The 23993-nt window shown below is 34.3% G+C and overlaps 1 protein-coding gene across 1 annotated transcript in view; it reads right to left on the bottom strand.

Annotated features, from left to right (window-relative positions):
* LOC150086083 (proteasome adapter and scaffold protein ECM29) overlaps positions 1 to 23993 on the bottom strand; it is a 367922-nt gene that overhangs the window by 267339 nt on the left and 76590 nt on the right. Inside the window, exons 6-12 of the mRNA XM_090374364.1 lie at positions 22519 to 22560; positions 21138 to 21216; positions 20455 to 20574; positions 16379 to 16464; positions 16206 to 16284; positions 10222 to 10338; positions 7112 to 7338 (exon numbers count right to left, since the gene is read on the bottom strand). Coding sequence (XP_090230490.1) covers positions 7112 to 7338; positions 10222 to 10338; positions 16206 to 16284; positions 16379 to 16464; positions 20455 to 20574; positions 21138 to 21216; positions 22519 to 22560 — 750 coding nt within the window. The remainder of the gene's footprint in view (positions 1 to 7111; positions 7339 to 10221; positions 10339 to 16205; positions 16285 to 16378; positions 16465 to 20454; positions 20575 to 21137; positions 21217 to 22518; positions 22561 to 23993) is intronic.

The raw sequence follows: 23993 nt of genomic DNA, 5'->3' as shown, positions 1-23993 counted from the left end.
ACATAAAGATTTCCAATATCCACTTGAAATCAGTACCTTGATTTTTCATTTCTCAGAAAAAATAAAAAATAAAAAATAAAAAAAAATAAAAAAAAAAATATATATATATATATAAAATGTTATATTTTGAAGTCTCTTCATAGTAAACATATTGAATTAAGTGTAATCAGTTTGTAATCCATTATATTTTACTGCATGATTTAACTGAAATTTTGTAGAAAGTTACTTATGTAATTTTTTTTTTTTCAAAATAAAAGGAATGTAATTTGTTTATTAAAACCTGATTAGAAAGAAGTAATCATACAAATAATTTATATTCTAGCAGATAAAAAGCATCTTTACTCTTTCCTAGATGGCTATGAATAAATATTTATCTAAATATTTATTCCTCAATGTCTATCTTCTTCGTCCTCTTTCATTCTAACAGCCCTTAGTGTGTATTATGTAAATCATTATTTTCCTACATACACATTAAATCATAGAAGTAACATAATTCAGCACATTTTTGTAAACTGTTATTATGAGTTTCCTTCATAAGTATTTGTGCTTGTTATGTTTTTCTATACAAATGTCAGATGGTATGAATTGATGATGGTATTAGTAGTGGCATGATGATGCAAAGAAGTAATTTTTTCCCTCATGCTAATACAACATGAGGGAGAAGGAAAAAAAAAAACAAACTAACATCATTTGCTATTCCCTTATAATTTGTCCAATCCTCCTTTAATTTATTCCAACCATCAATTTCAACAGCAACACCATGTAGAAGTTTATTCCAATGATCAATTTGATCAATTACCCTCTGATTGAAGGCAATTTTCTAATATTCTGCGGCGCCTCGGTAGCCAGGTGGGAAGGAGCAGCAGTGCGTAGCACATGCTTCTTGATTAGACCGGGGTTCGAGCCCGTCACCACCAAATATGGAGGATGCAGAAAGGTCATGGAATGACCACCGCATATCCCGGAGCAATATGGCCTTAGTTGCTAATGCTCCTAAAAACCAAATAACAATAACATAACTAACATTCTGCAACCATCCTTTTCCGATTTCAATTTATGTCCCCTTACATACATGTGTTATCCAAGAAAGGGTAAAGATGACCCTTATCTGCTAGAATATAATTTATTTGTATGATTACTTCTTTCTAATCAGGTTTTAATAAACAAATTACATTCCTTTTATTTGAAAAAAAAAAAAAAAAAAATCACATAAGTAACTTTGTACATAACTTTAGTAAATCATGCAGTAAAATATAATGGTAAAAAAACTGATTACACTGATTGAAACTTTTTTTCAGAATGCAGATGGTAAACTCTGACTTTTACTATTTTTGAATGTACAACAGGGGTGTCCAACCTATTTTGGTAAGGGCCAAAAGAGGATAAAATGCTAGAAAAAGATGGATAGATTTTTTTTTTTTTTTACTTTAAACATGAGCAACAAATACATTTTCTAAACATAATAATCTATTTACATTCTATGTACAATTAAGATAAAATAAGGGGACTTTTGAGAGAAACATTTCCACTTCAGGAATTTACAACAGTTTCTAGGGATTTAATCATCCTCTTCTTAAGGTCACATGTTGAAGGTGATGGACTCTTCAGTGATGGGCGAAGAGATGAGTGGCACTGTTCCATTCGCTGTTAAGATAATTGAAAAATTTGGGTCTGTGATGGTGGAGTTTGTGCAGAATTCTGCTCTGCAATTTTTCCCATAGGCCCCACCTGAGATGTTGTGCTGTGTCAACAGGAGGTATAGTGTCTCAGCTTCTTCTGTATTTTCAAGTAAAAGTTATAAATGATGGCTTTCACAGCAATGAATAAGTTGCACCTGGTGTGTGTTGTCTGCTCAGAGTGAAGCAGGTACCAGTAGTACTCCCATGCATGGGCATGGTTGCAGGCAAGCCTTGGAGCATCCAGTGCATATTTGATCAGGTTTGTTGTTCACAGGACAGGCCTGGTGCATGTGTTCCAGGGTACCTGGAGTGGCACAGAAGAGGCAGTAGTTTGAGGCACGATGTCTGCATCTGAATGTCTACATCCACTTGCCAAGCTTTCCCTGTGCCCTCTCCACACACCACAAGCCACCATCAACTTTCAGTGGAATCTTCTGTACAGGACAATGTTCCAAATCAGATGCAGACATGTGGAGACCGTGGCACAACATCCTTCCCCACCCCAATCAAATGGCAGAAAAATCGTGACTGCGTGGCATGACACACTTTTTTGGAGGGTGTAGGCAACAGAAGTACCATGGCTTCTGGTAATGTGATAACAAAGGTTAGTGCAGGTGAGGATCTGGTGACATTTTCAATCCCTTTTGTTGTTGTGATATCTGGAAATGTTTGTGCGATTGCTGATTTTAGAAGTTTGTGTTGCTGCATTTCATTTATAGAGAGAGAGAGAGAGAGAGAGAGAGAAGTCGGAATCTACAGCATACTTGGCAAGTTATTTATGAAGAAAACATCTACGATTTTAACTATTATAACTACTTAGTATTCCAGTAAGTAAGTGAATAAATGTATGTTTCATCATTAGTAGAAATGAACAATATGGCATATCTTGCAGCTAGGTAGAGTTTATGACCTATAAGTAAAAATTTATAGGCCAAACACCAGTATCAGTGAAAAAAAAAAAATAAAATAAACCAAGTCAATCACAATCTACCTATTTCTGAAAAATAATCCAATTCTGCCTTGAGTGTTTATCAGACTGTCTACCTCAATTACCTTGGGAGGCAATTATACTTCAATGATCAACAACACAATGTCCAAAGGTGAACTTCATGAGAACCAATTTCACCTTCCAATGTGGAAATACCTCCCTCATTTATTCTGTTTGTTCCTTTAAGGACCTTAAAACACCTCTATCAGTCCACCTCCCTGAAGAGTCTATTCCCCAAGACTCTGAAGTCCATATCTTCTAAGACTAATTAGAAGGACAACCCTTAGCACTCTCAACCAATCTAGCTGCCCTCCTTTAGACCCTCTATAGGGGTTCTATGTCCTTTTTTCTGGTGGGGGCCTGCAGACCCATATACAATATTCCAAATGAGGTCTCATCATAATTTTATAAAGAGGAATAATAATATCCTTTCCACTGCTGGCAAAGGTCCTACCGATCATTGATAGTATACCCTGAGCCATCCTGGTCACCTGCTTATATGGCAAGGAATAATTCATATCCGTGTACTGTAACTCCTAAATCCTTCTCATCCTGAAGCAGTTTTAATCCAATGTCCCTTAATCTGCATGTCACCCCCAGATTTTTTTCTTCAAATGTAAGTTAGTTAGTTAGTTATTTGGTTTTTAGGAGCATTAGCAACTAAGGCCATATTGCTCCGGGATATGTGGTGGTCATTCCCTGACCTTTCCGCATCCTCCGTATTTGGTGGTGACGGGCTCGAACTTCAAATGTAAAACCTGACATTTAGCCCAATTAAACTTTAGTTGCAATCTTTTAGACCAGGAGTGGCTAACTTAATATGTGATGCGATCTACTTTTTTCCTTCAAAATGTGCCACGATCTACCATCTCAAAAATTTCATTGCACAAGGTGCACAAATTGAGGGATGACTGTATATTTAAAATTTTCGTCGTGATCGACCGAAATTAAATCCGTGATCGACTCGTTGGCCACCCCTGTTTTAGACCATATGTGTAACCAATATAAGCACAGCCTAATTGTAAACCATCCTACTTGCCTTTAAATCATTAGCAAACTTTGAAAACTGACATATACCTTGTATGCCCTCATCAATATCACTGAGGAAAATAAGAATCAAGGGAACATTGAGGGACCCACTGTTATATCACTCCGATCTCAAGAATGGCCATTAATTACTATCCTCTGTCTGCCAGTCCCTGATCAACTTAGGGATTATTCTGGTAATCCCAACGCACTCTGGTTTGTACAGTACCCTCTCATGGGGAACAGAATTAAAAGAGTCACTAAAATCTAGATATATTACACTGAAATTGTTTCCAGTTTCTAAATGCTTTGACTTCATCATAGTAATTAACCAAGTGTGTTCGGCAAGGCTTCAGGACTTCATCTATGAATGAAAATGTTTCTGTACTGCATCCTTAGTCATCAATTCCATTACCATACTTGCTACAGAAGTTAAACTCACTGGTCTGTAATTACTCAATTCCAACTTAGTCTGTCCCTTATGAATAGGTAAAACATTTTCACTTCTCCAGCCCAATGGAATCATCCCAGAGTCTGGTGATCTCAACAGAAATTCTAATGGTATAATGTACTCCCTTTCTATATTCTTTAATATAACTGGATGTATTCCATCTACCCCAGGAACCTTACTTTCTTTCAAAACAATGTTTTTTTAAATGGCTTTCTCTGTTCAAATCCCCTTTGTTCAAATTTGCTTTCAATTTTAAGATTGAATGCAAAATACCTTTTAAACACATTTGAATTCTGGCTGGACTGTCTAAGACCTCACTATTTCAAACACAGAAGGAAATATACGATTCTCTCTCCTTTTTTTTTTTTTTTTTTTTTTTTTTTTTTGCATTAACATACAAGAAACACTCTTTATCCCTGTTGTTAGCTTTTTTTTTTTTTTACCAGTTTCTCATGCTCAGTTTTTACTTTTCTTATCTGATCTACAGTATTGTTATATACCTTCGTACAGTTCTCACATGTGGCAGCATTGTGATAATCTTTAATCATCCCATGCTTCCTTCTTAAGATACATAAGATCTGTCAGTTTTCATGTCATCCATTTTTGCATCCTTCTTTTGTGATATTTTACCACCAGAATTTTACAAGGACCAAATCAAGGATATTTGGGCATCTTGTACTTTCTCTGAAACACAGAAATAACTAACAGTAATCAGATGGTTCAAAATACTGATTTTTTAGGTGTAATATGTGACTACAAATTCCAATTGATAAGCAGTAAGTTAAAGTCACCCATAATGAGGCATAAACCACTGCTTGCCCATTCAAGTTGCCTAAACAGATTTTTATCATATTCTCCATAATCATTAGGCCTCTAGTATACTACAACTATTAACTTTACATTATCATCAGATAAGTCATGTCATACAAATTTTACATTGCCTAGGTTTGATCAGACACTAATAACAGTTTGACTGCCTTCAATTCATTTTTGATAGGAAGCATCACCCCTTCTTCACTAAACCACTCACCCTCCCCCCTCCCAAACACATTAAATTCATCATAGTGAAATTACTGATCATCAATTTGCTGACAACACATCTCAGTGAACCCTACAATATCAGCTTTAGAAGACATGACCAGCAACTGAAATTCAATCAATTTGTTAACTGTACTACTGGTATTATTATATAGACAGGTAAAAAATTTTTATTACTGTTACACATCCATTATAGCTGCTTAAGTCGGTTTTCTTGGATGATGTCTCTCTTCCCCTTTACATGTTATGCCGAACTCTCTAATTATGTTTCCAATGGATCCACTATTCCTTCCTCCTCCTCCCCCGCCCTCAAAGTTAGCAGTTTCTCTAAACCCTTAATACTTGCTCTATGATTTCAAAAGATTCCTGCACCTTTGATGTTCAAATAAACACCATCTCTTTTAAACAAATTAACTTTAGCAATTAGGGCTTGCCAAGCTGAGAAAAACTGCGGCCCCATAAGCCCTGTAGGGTCCCTCAATCTGGAGTTAATCAAGAAGACTCATTATAAGATCCCTCCTATCATGTCTGGACAAAACTGCAAACATAAAAACATTCTGACCCAACTTGCAGCATTTTTGCAGCATGGCCTTTTACTACTGAATCAGACCTGCAGTTTGTTTATGCTCCAAATCATTAGTGTCTGCATGTATAATTGTACTCCCTGTAGTTCCCTTAAGAACTGGCAACTGATTTGTAACATCCTCAACTTTAGTACCAGGCAGATGTACACTAGTTCTACTCCATCTGTCTTTGTTTAGAGAAAATATTCCCAGTTTCCTTCACATTAGAATCACTCAGTAAAATTACCTCATTATGAACACGAACATTCAGTACTTCATGATCCATGCTTTAAGATAATATCAGTCAGGAGTGCTTGACTTGACAAAATGAATGTCATTATCCACTGTCTTCTACTTCCCTCCTGTTCCTTTCTTAGCAATCTTATTTCTAACTAGAATTTTTGATTTATCTAGATACTTTTAATCTGTTAAATCATGTTGTGATTTAAGATAAATTGTGATTTAAGATATTAGTTAAGCAAAAGAACATTAGGACAATTAATAAACACAGAGGTAAAATGTAAAACATTAAATATGCTAGAAATAAAATGCTAATTATACCACAGAAGCCCTAAATGGAGCATTAGCTTATACTTGGCAAGGTGCAATTCTGCTACCTGACTTCCAGTTTAATGAACAATAAAATAAAATAAAACTACGAAAATAAAAAGTTCATTCATTATGAAGGTACATCCTCGGGCAGGTAGTTGTGTTCGCACTACAGAGGGCAACTGTCACCTTCCCTGCTTTTATTTTCATGATTTAATCATTAGATAACTTGGAAGACAGGAAGCACCTTGCTAAGTATAACCTAATGTTACACTTTGTTTAACTCTGTGATATAACTGATGTTTTTATTCTCAACACAGTCCTGGAGACATAGCCACATTTGTTTTAGTGATAAAGTATTAAATTAAACAATGCCACACTGAAAATAAGTGTGAAGATAAGGTTTATCATACTAACAAACAACAAGATCAATCATGTGAATCATTCAATTTAGATCACATTTCCTGTTAGTAAGATAACATTATATCATTAATCATATCATATAATGAATGGGAAAAGGTCATATTTAAGAAAAATAAATATGATAGTTATCGACCTCATTTAACTGAACTTTTTTTTTTTTTTCAGCGAATTTAAAATAATTGCAACAATCATGAAAAAAAAAAAAATATATATATATATATATATATGATGTATACATTAAAAATTACATCTTCTGGCTTTACCACTGTGTATCTCATGTGCAAATTTAGAACTGTTACATATTAATAAACTTAAAAAAAAACTCATTTTCAAATAAATCCTTGAAAGCATTTCCAAAAGTTTTACTAGCAAGCAATTTTATTTAGCAACTCACGAATCTCCAGCTGCCAACAATATAATGTATCTAGATCGAATATGACTTGCTGGAAAAACAGATACTGCATAATGAAGAGCCATTTGTCTCACTTGTGTTTCAGGACTTTCAATCCTGCTCATAATTAAAGCTTCCATTAAATAACGAGTGCTCTCATCCATTGTTGAGAAAGCTTTTGCCAATAATGACAAAGATTCTTGGACAGCTAACCGTGTGTCATGATCTTCCTAAATTGGTACATAAAAAAAAAAAAAAAACCTGATTAATTTATAGCTAATTATTTATTTTTAAAACCATTTTCATCCATATATTTAAATCTGAATAATAAAATAATATACACTGAGTGGACAGAAATCAAGGGATAGCTAGCTAGTAATGGGTAGGCATACCTTTCTCCCGAAAAAGGGCAGTCACACAGCGAGGCATTGAGTCCACTAGTTCATGAAAGCATTCCACAGGAATTTCCATCCATGTTTGCTGCACCACTGTCCATAATTCCGTCGCATTCCTGGGTGGAGGATCCAAAGCTTGAATAGCCGACCGGGCTAGCCGAGTGGGTAAAGTACCTGCCCGGCAACCCAAAGGTCGCGGGTTCGATTCCCGCCTCGGGCTTGGATCAAAGTACTGCAAAAAAAACTTTTGGGAGGTGCAATATGGTCACAGAAGCCGATGCGCCAACAACTACCAAATCAAAAAAAAAAAAAAAAAAAAAAAAAAAAAAAAAGCTTGAATAGACCTTTTCACAGCATCCCAAAGATGATCCACAGGGTCCATGTCTGGTGAACAGAGAGCCATTCCATGTTGGTAAAACCTGTGGAATGCTCTTTGAACCATGTTCTAGTCACCACAGCTATGTGCGGAGGCACATTGTCCCTGAAAGTGTTCATTGCCCTGTGGGTGCACGATGACTATGAAGGAATGTAGATGGCATGCAAGGATGGACACATAACCTGGACTGTTCAGAGATGTGTCTAGACGTACTGGAGGTCCCAACGTGTGCCAGTTGAACACATCCCCAGACCATTACCAACCGTCCAACTGCCTGAACAGTTCCTTGTTGACATGATGGGTGCATAGCTTCATGCGGTTTCCACCAGATACATGCCCTCGTGTCTGCTCAAAATAACTGGAAATGGGACTCACTGGACCAGGACACTGTCTCTAATCATTCAAGGTGAAGTGTCAATGTTCTTTCACCCAGTTGAGGCGTAGAATCCTGTGCCATGGTGTTAGCAATGAGACTCTGGTGGGTCGGCGGCTCCTATAATTTATTGCAGTTAATGATTGCCCAATTTCGGCAGAGAATTATGCCACTGTCACTCTCTGGTTAGTTGAAACAATGCAAGACACACATCAAAGGCAAAGTTCATCCACCATCTTTCTCCACCCATGGTGTTGTCCGCGATAAGATGTTATTCCAGAAATGTCATATTCCCAATACATGCTTGATACTGTCGAACAAGGCTAATGCAATTTCTGTACCACCTCTGCTATAGAGTGACCCATGCATCAGGCACGTGTTAACATCCCTCTTTCAAAGTTGGTTAACTCATGATGTTTATCCATACTGACATCGAATTACCATCTACGTGAATGCAGTGATGCAGTGTACCTATATACCTGCCAAGCAGTGGATTTGTCCACCTGCAAGAAGGGTGACAGCATCGCGTTGCCCAGGAACCACATATCCCACGAATTCTGTCCTTTCAGTGTACTGTAATAATACCTAAATTTTTGTACATTATAGACAATAGATATTATTCCAAAACAAAGATATTGCATAAAACAATTATCAGAAAATAAATTTAATTAAATTCAAAATATTAAATTACATGAAGGAGCAAAAGCCTTATTTTTGTACATAGACCGCAAGTTTAAAACAAAACGAACCAAATATCTCATTTTCTGAAGCAAATCACAAATTGCTTTGGTCTTACACTATATTTAGTGTATAAGACCAAAGCAATTTGTGAACAGTTATGGCTGTTTGAAGTTTATAAAATGAATATGGATTTTTCAGTGGTTAAAAAATAATAAAAAATATATATGTATAAGAATAAGCAAACATGTACCTAGTATGAATAAACATTTTACTAGGTATGTCTCAGCCTATTCTTATTTATTATTTTTTTTAACTATTGAGGGGAGACAGTAAAATGAACTTTCTCCCCTCAACAGTTTCTCACTTTATAACTTTTTTCACTGTTTTCAGGTTCTGAATCAATCCTGAAAGTATGGCCACATGTTATCAAACACCTGTATACTTAATACAATAAAATGTAAAACACAAATATACAAGTATACAATCTAATACACCTTAAAAAGGATTTTCCCTTTTAACCCTCTAGTGAGTACATTGTAGTATTTAAAAAAAAAAAAATAAATAAATAAATAAATATATATATATATTTATTTTTTTGACATTTCTGGAATAACATCTTATCGCGGACAACACCGTGGGTGGAGAAAGGAAATTAAGATAACCGAGATAAGGCTAGCTTAAAGACCAGTATTGTATTAACAATAATACCTATATGTAAAAAAACACCAGTATTTAAGAAAATCGAACTATTGGAAACGAATATACACTGGCACGTATAATGTTCAATTGGCCAACATGGTGAAAAACAATGGCATTAACGATGCACAAAAGACGGATTAAACCACAATAGAATGATAATACAAAAGAATAATATATATATATATATATATATATATATATATAACAATTAAATATAACTTTTATATTTAATTTATTTATCCTGATTATCCAATACAGTATCAGAATAAAGAATAAAATTATAGAGTACACCATTTTAAAAGCATTTGTTGCCTTTTTTCCCCAAAAAATATCAAATGCCGATCTATGCACACACTGATCAGAATTTGGTGCACACACACATGCTGATCAGTGTGTGCAGCTGCTGACTAGTTTTTCTGCATCCACTAGGTAACTAGGCACATTAGAAAATCATTTTAACGTTTATTAACAAAATGAAATATTGTAATGTGACAACAATGACATGTGAAATTAAATTATTATATATATACAATAATTAATAGATAAATTAATTATATATAATTTATAATTAATTTTTAATACTTCTCACCTTGACAAGGGCATCAAAAAATGAGACCAGAACAGTCATATCATTAGCAACAATCTGTGGTAACCTTAAAGCAAGTTTTCCTACAGCAACATATGCCAAGGCACGTAGTTTAGGTTCCTGAAATGGAGATAGTGACAAGTTAATCTGGTAATTTTCTCAGTTATTATGATCACACTGCTGTCACAAAAGTTAAGCAACAAATCAAAATTTATCAACAAATTGATGATTTAAGCAACTAAAAATCATGATACAAAACTCTTCTGTCATGCAATAAGAGCAATGTCATTTGAGGTTATAATGGGCATCACAGCAAGATCCTATATTAGAGCCTACACTTTGAAGATAGAACTTAAATGGTTTTTGCAGGTCAGAGGGTAGACAGCCAACTGGAGTGAACCTACTGTTAACTCTCTGGGGGGGGGGGGTCCAGATCAGCTATTCAGGATCCTGGGATCAAGACTATAGCATGTGGCTGTGTATTTCCAAAGCTTTTAATTGCAGGTTACTTTTTGAAATAAATTTTATTTATTTTTATTATTTTTTTTTATTTTAATATACTAAACTGTAGTTAATACATAGTTTGAATTCCTATAGTCACGTAGGTTAGTTTATTTTTGTATTTAGATAAGTATTTGGAAAGCTACAGTTTAATATTCAGATAGCCTTTGTTATCGACATTTTGCTGGGGAATTTGGTAACTTTAGTTTAGCAGCTTAAATTTAACTTCTTTAGTGATTTAAGTTTTGTCAACATAAATTCTGTAATATATTGTAAATTTTAATTTCATAATCTTTGTAAAGTTAAATTTTTACTTAAATTATGGTTGCTACAAGATCCACTTACAATACAAAGTCCAGGGACATCGGGACTCAAACAGAAATACCTGCAGGCATTTCTGATGTGAATCATGACTTCAATTTGGATAGCCTGTGGTATGTATTCTAAGGTTAGTCTAGTAGACAGACCTAGCTCATCTGGGGATTCTTTTCTTTACAACCAATGTAAGGAGTGTGCCGATCTCAAATTACAACTTGGTGCATTACAAGAAGGATTTGAGTCACTGAAGAAACGAGTGCTTGCCCTAGAAACAAATGTAACTGAGAGCTTATTCAGGGACTCGAGTATCTTCTGACCTGTCAAGTGATACACCCCTGATTCAGAAGAAAAGAATAGTAAAGCGCAGAATGCTCTGGTCAAAGGTGACCTAGTTTTATTGGGTGACTCTATTGTCAAGGAAATGGATAACATTTTTTGTAATAAAGATAGGTGGTCTAGAACCAGAGTGTATTTACCAGAAGCAAAAATTGATGATATTACTTAAAATCTACCAGTATGTTACCAACATACTGGCAGATTTTAAGGGAGGTAAAAAGAGAATTATTATTCATGTGGAGAATAACAATATTAAGCATACACGACCTGACCATCTGTTGGAGATATATAGGACTATGCTGAAAAAATGCTGCAAGTTAGGTCAGAATGTGTGCAATTCTGCCCAGACACAATAGGAGGGATTATATGCTGAAAGCATTGTGGATTAATTCGAAACTTGAGAGAATCTGCAAGGCTCTAGGGGGGAAAATTTTTTCAACATGGCCAAATTATTTGAAAGTAGTAGGAATCTATTTTGTAGAGATGGTATTCATTTGAACAAAGGTGGTGCAAGGATTTTTTCCAGTATCATTGAGGATATCCTAAGGGTTCAGGGGACCTACTAGTTAGGGGAGAAAAGGGTAATTTAGATCCCAAACGATATGGGTCAAAGTAATGCTTGCACTCACCACATGAATTCTTGTTTGTTGTCACAACAGCTGACATTAATAAGATGTTCTGAGAATAGCAATGTTTCAAATGAGAGGGAATATAGCTTGGGATACAAACCTAAATAACTTCAAGGGGTGTATCAGGGTAAGTAAACTAAAGATTACTTAGTCTTAACTATGTCTACTACAGTAACGTCAGGATTGTTGTCAATAAAATGGCTGAAATTGAACTCCTGGTTAGGACAACTAGTGCTGATATAACAGGGCTAACGGAAATGTGGTGCCACCTAGAAATTGGTGACGAGTTCCACTACGGTATGTATAATGTATTTAGGAAAGTTAGGGAAGATAGAAGGGATGGAGAGGGTCATGCTTCTCATCAAAATCATGCTTAACTGAGTAGGCTATTTTGACACAGTTACTCATGAGTTCGATTTAGGGAATAATTTCAACATAGTTTAATTGGACTTTAGCAAAGCATTTGGCTCCGTCCCTCATCAGAGGTTACTGTATAAGCGTAAATAGGTTGGGATTTTTGGTAAGATTCTAAGGTGTTGTTGTTTGTTGGATTTATTGGTGCAAGAGCTACTAAAGGATTCTAAGGTGGATTGCTTGGTGCTGTAGGACAGAAAGCAGAGGGTTGTGATTAATGGATATTCTTCAGATTGGTGTAGAGTCAGGAGTGGTGTCCCTCAAAGATCGGTTCTTGGACCACTGTTGTTTCTCGTTTTCATAAATGACATCGACGAAGGAATAAAGGCATGATGTCAAAATTTGCAGTTGATGTAAAGGTTGGCAGAGTCATTAATGATCAGTGCCAAGCAGCACTCCTTCAGGATGACTTGAATAGACTTCAAAGATGGTCAGAGAAGTGGCAGTTATGTTTCAATGCTGCTAAATGCAGGTCTTATGCTTGGTGAATAGTAATCCAAAAATAAATTATACACTTTGTGTGGCTGAATTAAAAACAGCAGAGAAGGAAAGGGATCTGAGAGTTACAATACGGGCAGATATGAAGTTTTCTAATAGTGTAAACAGGCAGACAAGAAAGCCCATGGTGTCCTATCAATGATTTATCAAATGCTATCCTGTAGATTTTTGGTTTTTGGTTTTTTTTTTTTTTTTTTTTTAGGAGCATTAGCAACTAAGGCCATATTGCCCCGGGATATGCGGTGGTCATTCTCTGACCTTTCCGCATCCTCCGTATTTGGTGGTGACGGGCTCGAACCCCGGTCTAATCAAGAAGCGTGTGCTACGCACTGCTGCGCCTTCCCACCTGGCTACAGAGGCGCCTATCCTGTAGAGATAGGGAGGTCTTGATCCCACTGTACAAGGCAACCATAAGACTGGAATATTGTGTTCAAGTATGGAGCCCTCATCTGTGAAAAGTCTTCGAGCTTCTTCAAAGGATCCAAAGATGGGAAACTCAAATGGTGAGATCAGCAGGACAACCGTACGAGTAAAGACTGATTATGTGGGCTGCAAAGCTTGGTACCAGGCGCCTGAGAGGTGACCTGATTGAGATTTATAAGGCTCTAAGAGGGATTAGTAAAATGAATGAAGGTGGAATTCTCACTAGAACTGCAGAACTAGGGGTCATAAATTCAAATTAGGAGGGTTTGATATTTAGATTAGATTGTAGGAAGTTTTCTTTTAGGCAGCGGGTTGTTGATAGCTGGAAAAAAATGCCCTCACAGGTAGTTGAGGCTGACAGTTTGAATAAATTCAAAAGGTCAACTGGATGTGTAAGGTGTGAGGAGGGAAGCATATAATTTGTGTTTTCTTATCTACTTGGTTGGGTTTTTTTTTTTTTTTTTTTTGTTAGTGCAGCAAAAGTCTGTGTCTTCCTTGCACTATATAGCGAACACTATTACTATCACACAATCTTGCTACTTCTATTAACAACTAATGATTGGAGGAAGTCCAAGTAGTATGTAGGGGAAGGCTTGTCAAGTAGCTTGGTAAATCCTTATTGTGTGTTTATGCAATATCAAAAATTTCATTAATTCATGCATACTCACTTCTATATTATCAAATGAATGCACCATAAATAGTCAAAATAACAGAACAAACTCATCCCAAAAAAAGATCTTTACTCGTTTCACAAATATACATGGTCTCAGTTCCATCTTCAATGATGTCCATTTCCACCTACAATCTGCCAAGCACACTTATGTTTTTGACATGGTCTCAATTTTCAATTGCTTCAACCACTACTCATCTCAGTTACCATAATTATTTATTTGATGATTCCTTTCACTTTAAAGGTGGTACTTGTGCATAGGGCTCCTCTGATATTCGTTTTCAGAGATCTTGCTAAATTTGAATCTCCTCTCTTTGATCTCCTACAGTTTAAATTCTGTTATCCCATTCTGATGCAGCCTAACCACTAATTTATACAATGTGATTATCCCATTGTATGAGGGCCAGTCAATAAGTTATTTATCCTCACCTAGAAATGCTTCAGTTAGGGATTTGAAACAGGCTGGCAATTTTAACCTTCTCTATGTAACTATCTTATAGTGCTCTGCGGATGATAAGCTCTTAAATTACATTCAGAAACACCTTCAGCACATCCACCTCCTAAGCCATAGCTTATATGTGGATAATGCTACTTCAGTATTATTCTATTGCCGTAATTAAACATTATGTGCAGAAGTTTGCCTTTAGCTAGCGGGTGGTTGATTGCTGGAACAAACTTCCATCTGTTGTTGTAGAAGTTGATAGCTTAAATAGATTCAAGGCAGAACCTGACAAACATTTGGAGCGAATGGATGGGTAAAATAAGGGTGGTTTTTTTTTTGGCTGATGCTATATAAGCTCGCTTTCTTGCATCATGTGCCTTTGCTAATGCTAATTATTTTATAAACATCAACTATTAAAAATACAAAACTCAATTCAACTTAAAGAGAGTACTATACCTCTTAGCCATAGCTAAGAATAATATAGCATTGGCTACCTCAGTCCCACTTATCCTAATGAACTATGTTACCGTCCCCAGCCACGGGGAGGTGGTTACTACGATCTAGCCGTAATCTTGCTCTCCATTTAAAAACCAAACTCACAAATTTATTAAAACTTCCAAAAAAGCTTCTATCCATGAACATGATCCATAGATTTCTTTGCTCAAGTCTGCCCAAGCAGATCTCCAACTCATTCCTGAGATCAAGATAACAATTACAGTGCAACATGACATGTACACTGGTTTCTTGCTGTCCACAGGAACATAAATCACTTACTGCAAGCCCCAACTCGTGCAACCTTCTTGCTAATCCATGTCCTGTGATTAAAAATGTAGCACAGAGTCCAAACTGCTGCCAAGGATTTTTTTGTACATTCAGTATGTCTACTCGTGGCAGATACATATGAGTAACTCAGCCTTGCTCACTCAAATCCCATCTTTGTTGCCATACAGCCATTAACTCGCCTTTTGTCCTAATCTTTTCATCCTTCACATTAGACCTCATATATATCCTTTCGGGGTCTGAACAAGAAACTATGTCCAACACCGATTTTCTAATATTACAGCACCACCACCCAGACAGCCTTGAAACGGTGCTGTCTGGGTGGTGGTGCCCACTGAGAATAAGTAACAATAGTCTTCTCTTTTAGTGAAGCATTACTTATTCGAGGTAGTGCAATACATGGCAACTCGTTGTGAAGGAGGAGCACAATATGAGATACAGATAAAATGATGCCCTTTCACACCACAAACAGTTTTTTTTTTTTTTTTTGTTTAAGAATTTTCTATGGTGTATTTACACCAATATTATACAGATCATTTATACTCTTAAACATATGATGCCTTGTTGCATTGACTTTCACTCAAACATTATAAAAAGATGTACAGTATCCATTGTACCGTATCTTTTTAATTTTGTGGTGATCTTTATTTAGTACCTCTATGTAAAGAATAAAATTATTATATAGGTATATATTAAAAGGTCGAAAACCACTGTGTTAGGTATTTCTTTTGGCCTAGGGGTGCCGTGAAAAAATTACTGGGACACTAAGAGCACCATGAACCGAGAAAGTTTGGGAACCTCTGTAGTAATGGATTGTGCTATAAACTCAAATTTCACTGGGTTTGGAGAATCTGATGAGTTCGGAACCCTTTCATGTTCCAGAAATGCTCAATAATAATGCACATAAAGCTAGGAAATGTGTATGACTCAGCCTGTATTTCTTTTCAACAATATTTATGATGTAAAGTAATCTTACCTCAGTTGATTCTGTGATAACCTTCAGCATACCAGATAAAAGAACTGATCCAAGTGAAGACAGGCGTGCCTCACTACAACTGGGGGAAAAAAAAAAGATAAGCAAATAAATTAAGTGTATTTTCACCCAAATTCTAATTGCTAATAAGAACAAATTAAACTACTACTGCTTACTTTGCACAGATATTGTGCACAAATTGTGCTGCCATGGTCTTCAGTTTTATATTAGTGTTCTGTCCATATAATGATTCAAATACTATCTGAAAATAGAGAAAGAATTAATTATTCAATTTTTTTATGCGATTTAATGTCCACAAGGTAATAAATGATCAATAAAAAAATCAGTGTAATTCAAAGCGTATTCAATACACCAGCAAAAGTTAAAAATGAATTCAATAAAAATGTAGTTTTTCTCCTTGCATAGAAAAAAAAAAAGAAGCACATCCTTTATTTTCTGCATTTTTCACATGGTAGAACAAATCTGGGTTCAACCTTGGGGGGGGGGTATGTACTTAAAAAATATAATTCATACATACATTTCACACACTTGGTGAAATCCAGAATAAAATAAACTTTCCATAAAACCATAGAAAGGCAAACATGGTTTTATTCTGGGAAAACTATTGGAAATATAATGTGTGTGCAATCCCCACAAAAATGTAAAAGTGTTTTTGTTTTATCTTAGTCTTCAATATAATGAAATCTGCATATACAGAAAAATCATACTATTATATTACAAATATAAAGATAGTCACCTAAAAAGTAACATGCGCATTCAGAGAAATTTTTATCTTAACTCTTTAGATAGTATGAATCAGAGCTGTAATACTCAATATGTATTACAGCTCAATATGTATTATTAATTTATTAATTTATTAATTTACTAATATCTTAACTCTTATATATCTATACCTCTCTTATATGTATCATTCAACTATTTAACACAATTAATTTCAATAACAAGTCAAATTGCATACACTGAAAAAAAATAAAAGTTTTGACTATCTGAAAGAATAAGGTTGGTTGATTTTTAATTTAATTTAAATTTAAGGTTGGTTGATTTTTATATTTCACAGCAAAGGCAAAGACCAAGAGGTATCAGTACAATTTATAAATTGCAAGTATTCTGCAAGTATATTGCACACATTCAATTTTTCCTGTTTCTCAGGATTAGAAATCTGAAATTTTGGGAGGAAAACCATGAAACCCTCACCTGAAACTAACTTAGCCACAGTGTGAAAAAACTCTATAAACATTACTAACATATAAATAAAGGTTCAAAACCTGGGTCTCTTCTAAATTGTATAGAAAAACAATCATAACTAGAGTGCTATTCATGAGAACTGAATATTTAAGGATTGCTTCCTATATGCTAAAAGACATGACAAAATTTACACTATATGACCAATATTAGTAAAATAACAAGAGGAGTATACTTCAATATAGTATGTAGAACACTTCCGTATGATACTCTCCAGAAATTAAAATGGAAAAAACGAAAAAAATCGACAACTTACCGGTACATTAGAGTAAAATATAAATAATTAAATAATCAATTTAACACAATTCAAATCAATTTAAAACAATTAAAAATCAAATTAACGCAATTAAAAGAATCTAACGAAAATATTCAAAACGATTTTCCTTCCTGAAGCTGACAACGCTTTTCGACCATATGTCGTGATCATAGGAATGAAAATTACCGAGTCGGGTTAACCCTGACACTTAAATAGAGATTATTTGTCTTCGCGCATGCAGGTCCACGCATCGGAGATCAAATATGGCCGCCGAACATTAACAGAATTCTCGTGTAATTTAATTTCAACGGTTTCTGCAATTAATAGTCGCGTATAATTATGTTGAACATTAAGTATTTTGGCCTCGTTAAATAAAAAAGTATGTTTTTCGTTAATGGCATGAAAGGCTAATTCTGACGCTGCTGAACGAGAAGCACGAACTGAGGCTTCATGTTGATTTACACGAATATTAAGAGAAAATCAGGTCGAACCTTGGTAAGACGAGTCGCAATCACAGCAAGAAATGTTGTATACCAGATCATTAATTTGTGTTGCGAACGCTGAAAGAACCGAGCGATTGTTCAGTATAGTGTGTAACTTCCGTATTGGCCTAGCTACAATTTTAAATTCGGTATCTTTAAAGAATCTGTTAAGCTGTTTGTGCCACTGTTCAACATATGGGACAGAAATAAAGTATTTTTTGATATTACTATTGTTGATTGGTATAGTATAGGATACAAAATACTACCTCTGTAGTAATGTATAGTAACAACATACAGTCGAAAAGCGTAGTATAGGATACAAAATACTACACCAATCAACAATAGTAATATCAAAAAATACTTTATTTCTGTCCCATATGTTGAACAGTGGCACAAACAGCTTAACAGATTCTTTAAAGATACCGAATTTAAAATTGTAGCTAGGCCAATACGGAAGTTACACATTATACTGAACAATCGCTCGGTTCTTTCAGCGTTCGCAACACAAATTAATGATCTGGTATACAACATTTCTTGTGGTGATTGCGACTCGTCTTACCAAGGTTCGACCCGATTTTCTCTTAATATTCGTGTAAATCAACATGAAGCCTCAGTTCGTGCTTCTCGTTCAGCAGCGTCAGAATTAGCCTTTCATGCCATTAATGAAAAACATACTTTTTTATTTAACGAGGCCAAAATACTTAACGTTCAACATAATTATACGCGACTATTAATTGCAGAAACCGTTGAAATTAAATTACACGAGAATTCTGTTAATGTTCGGCGGCCATATTTGATCTCCGATGCATGGACCTGCATGCGTGAAGACAAATAATCTCTATTTAAGTGTCAGGGTTAACCCGACTCGGTAATTTTTATTCCTATGATCACGACATATGGTCGAAAAGCGTTGTCAGCTTCAGGAAGGAAAATCGTTTCGAATATTTTCGTTAGATTCTTTTAATTGCGTTAATTTGATTTTTAATTGTTTTAAATTGTGTTAAATTGATTATTTAATTATTTATATTTTACTCTAATGTACCGGTAAATTGTCGATTTTTTCGTTTTTTCCGTTTTAATTTCTGGAGGGTATCATACGGAAGTGTTCTACGTACTATATTGAGGTATACTCCTCTTATTATTTTACTAATATTATTATCAACGTAGAACATATTGAGTAGTACAGCTCTGATTCATACTAACTATATGACCAATGTATTCTCTCTCTCACACGCGCGCAAAAAGGCTTTTAATTCAAAAACCTAATACACAACAGTCACCTTTGGCCTGCATAACAGGTTTGGTCCTCCTAAGCATACTTTCTATCAACTTCCAATAGATGTTAGCAATAATTCGCCTCCATTCCTCCTGTAATGCAGCCGCCATAACCACTCTGGAAAATGGCCATTTAAACTAGCCCGTCCAACTTCTCATTGCCATTGTCCACATACCAGCCCTGTATGGCCCTTGCTAATGACACATAGCACTGTCATGCTGATAGTAACAGGGTCTGTTTCTGTAGTATTTTCACAGCAGACAGCACATAACTGTCCATGTAGATCATGGACTTCATGGTTTTAGGCAGGCAATATCACCAATGGACCAAGTCAGAACCAGCTGAGATAGCTCCATATTATCAGAGCAGAGAATGTTACTTTATGGTAGAGATGACACAACAATCTCTGGATAATCTCTACAGCTAAACACATACATCCTAACAAAGCACCATGTAGTGGTATTCATCATTTCATAGCCTTCTTCCACTATTCTAGAAGCCACAAATAATAAGAACACCACCACAAAATCCCGTTCTGCATTGGTAACCATGGTAATGGACTTATCCACAGCTGACAACTAGAGAACCCAAAGCAGCTGTTCAGCTCTCTACAAATGGCTGATTCATTGAAATAATCTTTCTGTGCAGATGCATGCACAGGTAGGTTATCTGCACTCATGTAACATCCAATGACTATTCCCTGTTCCACGTCTAAGTTCCAAATCCACAACTCATATTGGCTTCTAATGTCAGCTCAGATGTAGCAAGATTTATGTCTGAGCTGATATGCATGCAGAGGGGGGCTTTCTGGCATAGTACAAAATATTTGCAGGGATAGGTCCAAATACTTCTGGTAATATATTGTATATCAGATATAATCAGCATAATACAATTTTTTTAAAATTTGTATCATACCCAATGATTTAATTTAAAAAGCTTCAAGTATATCTCTGTGAAAATTCCCATGATTAATACCTGTATTGAAAAAGGAAACATTACAGATGCCTCTCTTGACTTCAACAAATATGGAAATATTTTCAATCGTATTCTCGTATTTGCAGGTGCACGCTTGTTCTCAGGTTTCACAGGAGGATTCTATAATGAAAACCAATTATAAAAAATTTGAAATCAGGAATAATTTAATTACTTCAAATTTTTTTCATATTACATTTTCAAAAACAAAAAATATGGATATCCATTTTGAAAGCTACAAGAATCACAATCAATTTCTCTGAAATTATGATTAGGTTTTTCCACATTTTATTAATATTATAAAAAGAAAAATACAGCATCTCAAATTTTCATAAGAAAATATAATGGTTTCAGTTTTGGCAAAAAACTTAAATGTGTAATTCTTAAATAGAAAGTGCTACTAAAGAAAAGCTGCCACCTGAAAGTCAAGTGATTAATTAGAAGATGTATAAATATTTACATGAACCAAATGTACTAGTAAGGGGAAGGGAGAAAAGAATGTTAATTAGTTAACTTTTATAAATTAGTTTTAATATAAAAATTATTTTGTAAGAAGTTTAAAGGACTATCTTCTGCAAAAATTATTTTCTTAAATATTTCTTACAGATTTTTTGTTAATCATTGCTTTCGTTGTTTAAAATTATACAAAAACATACTGTTTATTAAAACTAAGTAGATATACAAACCTGGTCTTTTACAAATCCTGTGCCCAAAAATATAGTAAACAGCTTAGAAAGAAGCTGTCGATTATTCCAGTCAATTGTACTGAAAAAAAAAAAAAAAAAAATCAGAAAATTTTATGGAGCTCTTACTTTTTGCCATTATTAAAATAAAACACATATAGACAATATGGGTATGATCATGATAACTCTTCCTCAATGTCGAAATAATGAATTAACACGGAACAACAGAATTAAGTGGAATAAGAATTAAGAGGGGTTATTTATGCACAAATCTCTACACCCAAACACATTCATCATAACAAAGCACTATGTAGTAGTAGTGACACGTGATGCAAGAAAGCAAGTGTACGCTTTTGCTTATGCAGCATCAAACAAAAAAAATATATATATATATATATATATATATTTTTTTTTTTTTTTTTAAGTGATATGTAGTGATATAATGTTTAAGTGATGATTATGAGTATTCATCACTTCGTAGCCTTCTTCCACCATCTTAAAGGCCATGAATGTTAGGAACAACACCAATCCAAATCCTGTTCTGCACTGGTAATCATGGTATTGAGCTTAACATAATTGCCCTTTCTTTTTTTTTTTTGTTTCTTTCTTTCCATCAGAATTAATAGAAAAATTTTTGTTAAAAATAACAAACATCTTTAAATTTTCATTAAAAATGCATTTAATGTTTAAGTTATAATTATTTTGTAATATGTGACTATTGTATTGATATTTTTTATTGCATTTCACTGTAATGAAATTTCATTATAAACAAATATATTTTGTCACTGCACAAATTCCTTTATACTAACATTCTACTGCATTTTTCTTCTTTCCATATTACTGGAAAGAAGAAAAATGCAGTAGAATATCAAGGCATAGGAACAGAATCTTGAATATCAAGGTTTGTTGATATTGAAGTTGATAGCCTAAATAAATTTAAGGCTCAGCTGGACAGGTATTTTGAACGAACGGAGGGGTGAAATGGAAGTGTTTTTTGTTTTTTTTTGGCCGATGCTGCATAAGCTTGCTTTCTTGCATCATATGCCTCTACTAATGCTAATGAAGGTTCTATTCCTACATACTGCTAGAGAAAAAAGCATTAATCATAATTATAACAGCATTTTCAATGAAACTGCTAAACTAAGGAATTGCCATCCTGTGGGGAAAGAAACATTTCTGTGGTGAAAACAGATAATTGACCTTATTAGAAATCTGATGAGTGGTTAAAATTAATAAATAAAAAAGCTTAAGAAATTAATAAAAGATAAAATTTAAAATAATGATATTACATATCAAACTTAATCAAAATGCAAAGTGTAAATATTTTTAAATGAAAATCATGTAAAAGAAACAAAACAATCTGTAAAATTTGAATCATTCTTACCCAATTATTTTTTTCAACTCAAGGTCAGCAACACTTGCAACACTGGAATCATAATACAAAGTTTATTGAAAATGATATTGTTAAAAAAAAAAAGTTAAGTTTCTCAGAATATAATGCTAATTACTTAGCTATTAGTTATTAAAATGATTAGCTATTAAATGCTACTAAAATTTCATTTTCCCACTTATTTAACACATTTCTGTATATTCAATTATGATTAACTAAGTTCCAACCTATATATATATATATATATATATATATATATATATATATATATATATATATACACACACGTTTAATTGTAGATTGTTACCGATTATTGGTGCTTTTCATATAAGTATTAGTGTTCATACAAATTTGTAATCAAGTTATGTATGAACACTAATACTTATATGAAAAGCACCAATAATCGGTAACAATCTACAATTAAATGAATATATACTGGCACGTATAATGTACAATTGGCCTATGGCAAAAATACAATGGCATTAACGCAGCACAGAAGAACACGCAAATCTAAAAGAATACATACATCTAAACGTAATAACCACATAATATATATATATATATATTCCTTTACTGCCTTAAATTTAAACAATATAAAGGACTTGCCTATTTTTTTTTTTTTTTCCCCCAAAGTACCAATAAATATAAGACAAAAAATTAAAATTTCTTATGGCATCACAAATTTTGGCACTCAAGGTATTAATACCACATCACTTCGTCTAGCAGTCTTAAACAATGAATGGGCAATCTATTATTGTAAAAAAGTTGAACATGATTTTTGACCAATGTCAGTTCACAAAATGGCTAAACTTCATACATACCTAATGGAAACTTTAAATAGTTTGCAATGCATCAGGTGAGTGATTTGGATGCATGCACTCATATATTCAAAAATACAATTTTGGTTATATGAGTTTAACACATTTCTGAATATTCAACTATGATTAACTAACTTCCCACCTAGAAAAGAGAAAACTGTCAAGAGGTGAGACTAACATTAATGCCTAACATTAATGGAATTGCAATGTGATTTCACATCCACAGTTTCAGAGATTAATAATTTTATGTAGTTATGTTGGATATCCATCACTAATCTCAACCAACATAACTATATAAAATTATTAATCTCTGAAACTGTGGAAATGAAAACATGCCATAATGGGTGTTAATAGCTGCAAATGACAAGAAAGCAAGCCTATATAGCCTGTCCAAAAAAAAAAAAAAATCATTTCACCTATCCATCGCTTTCAAAACTCTGTCTAATTCTTTCTTGGATTTATTCAAACTATCCACTTCCACAACAATGGATGGAAGCGTGTTCCAGAAATCAACCATCCATTGGCTGAAGAAAACTTCTACACATTATTCTGCAACCAACCTTCCTCAATTTCAATTTGTCTCCTCATGTGAAAAGTCTAGGCAAGAGATAGAATCCTATCAGCATTGAGTTTGCTCAAGCCATTCAAAGC

This window comes from Mastigoproctus giganteus, chromosome 5 (assembly GCF_048544385.1).
Source record: "Mastigoproctus giganteus isolate SK-2022 chromosome 5, ASM4854438v1, whole genome shotgun sequence".
NCBI classification, from domain to species: domain Eukaryota; kingdom Metazoa; phylum Arthropoda; class Arachnida; order Uropygi; family Thelyphonidae; genus Mastigoproctus; species Mastigoproctus giganteus.
This window is presented reverse-complemented; position numbering and strand designations above follow the sequence as displayed.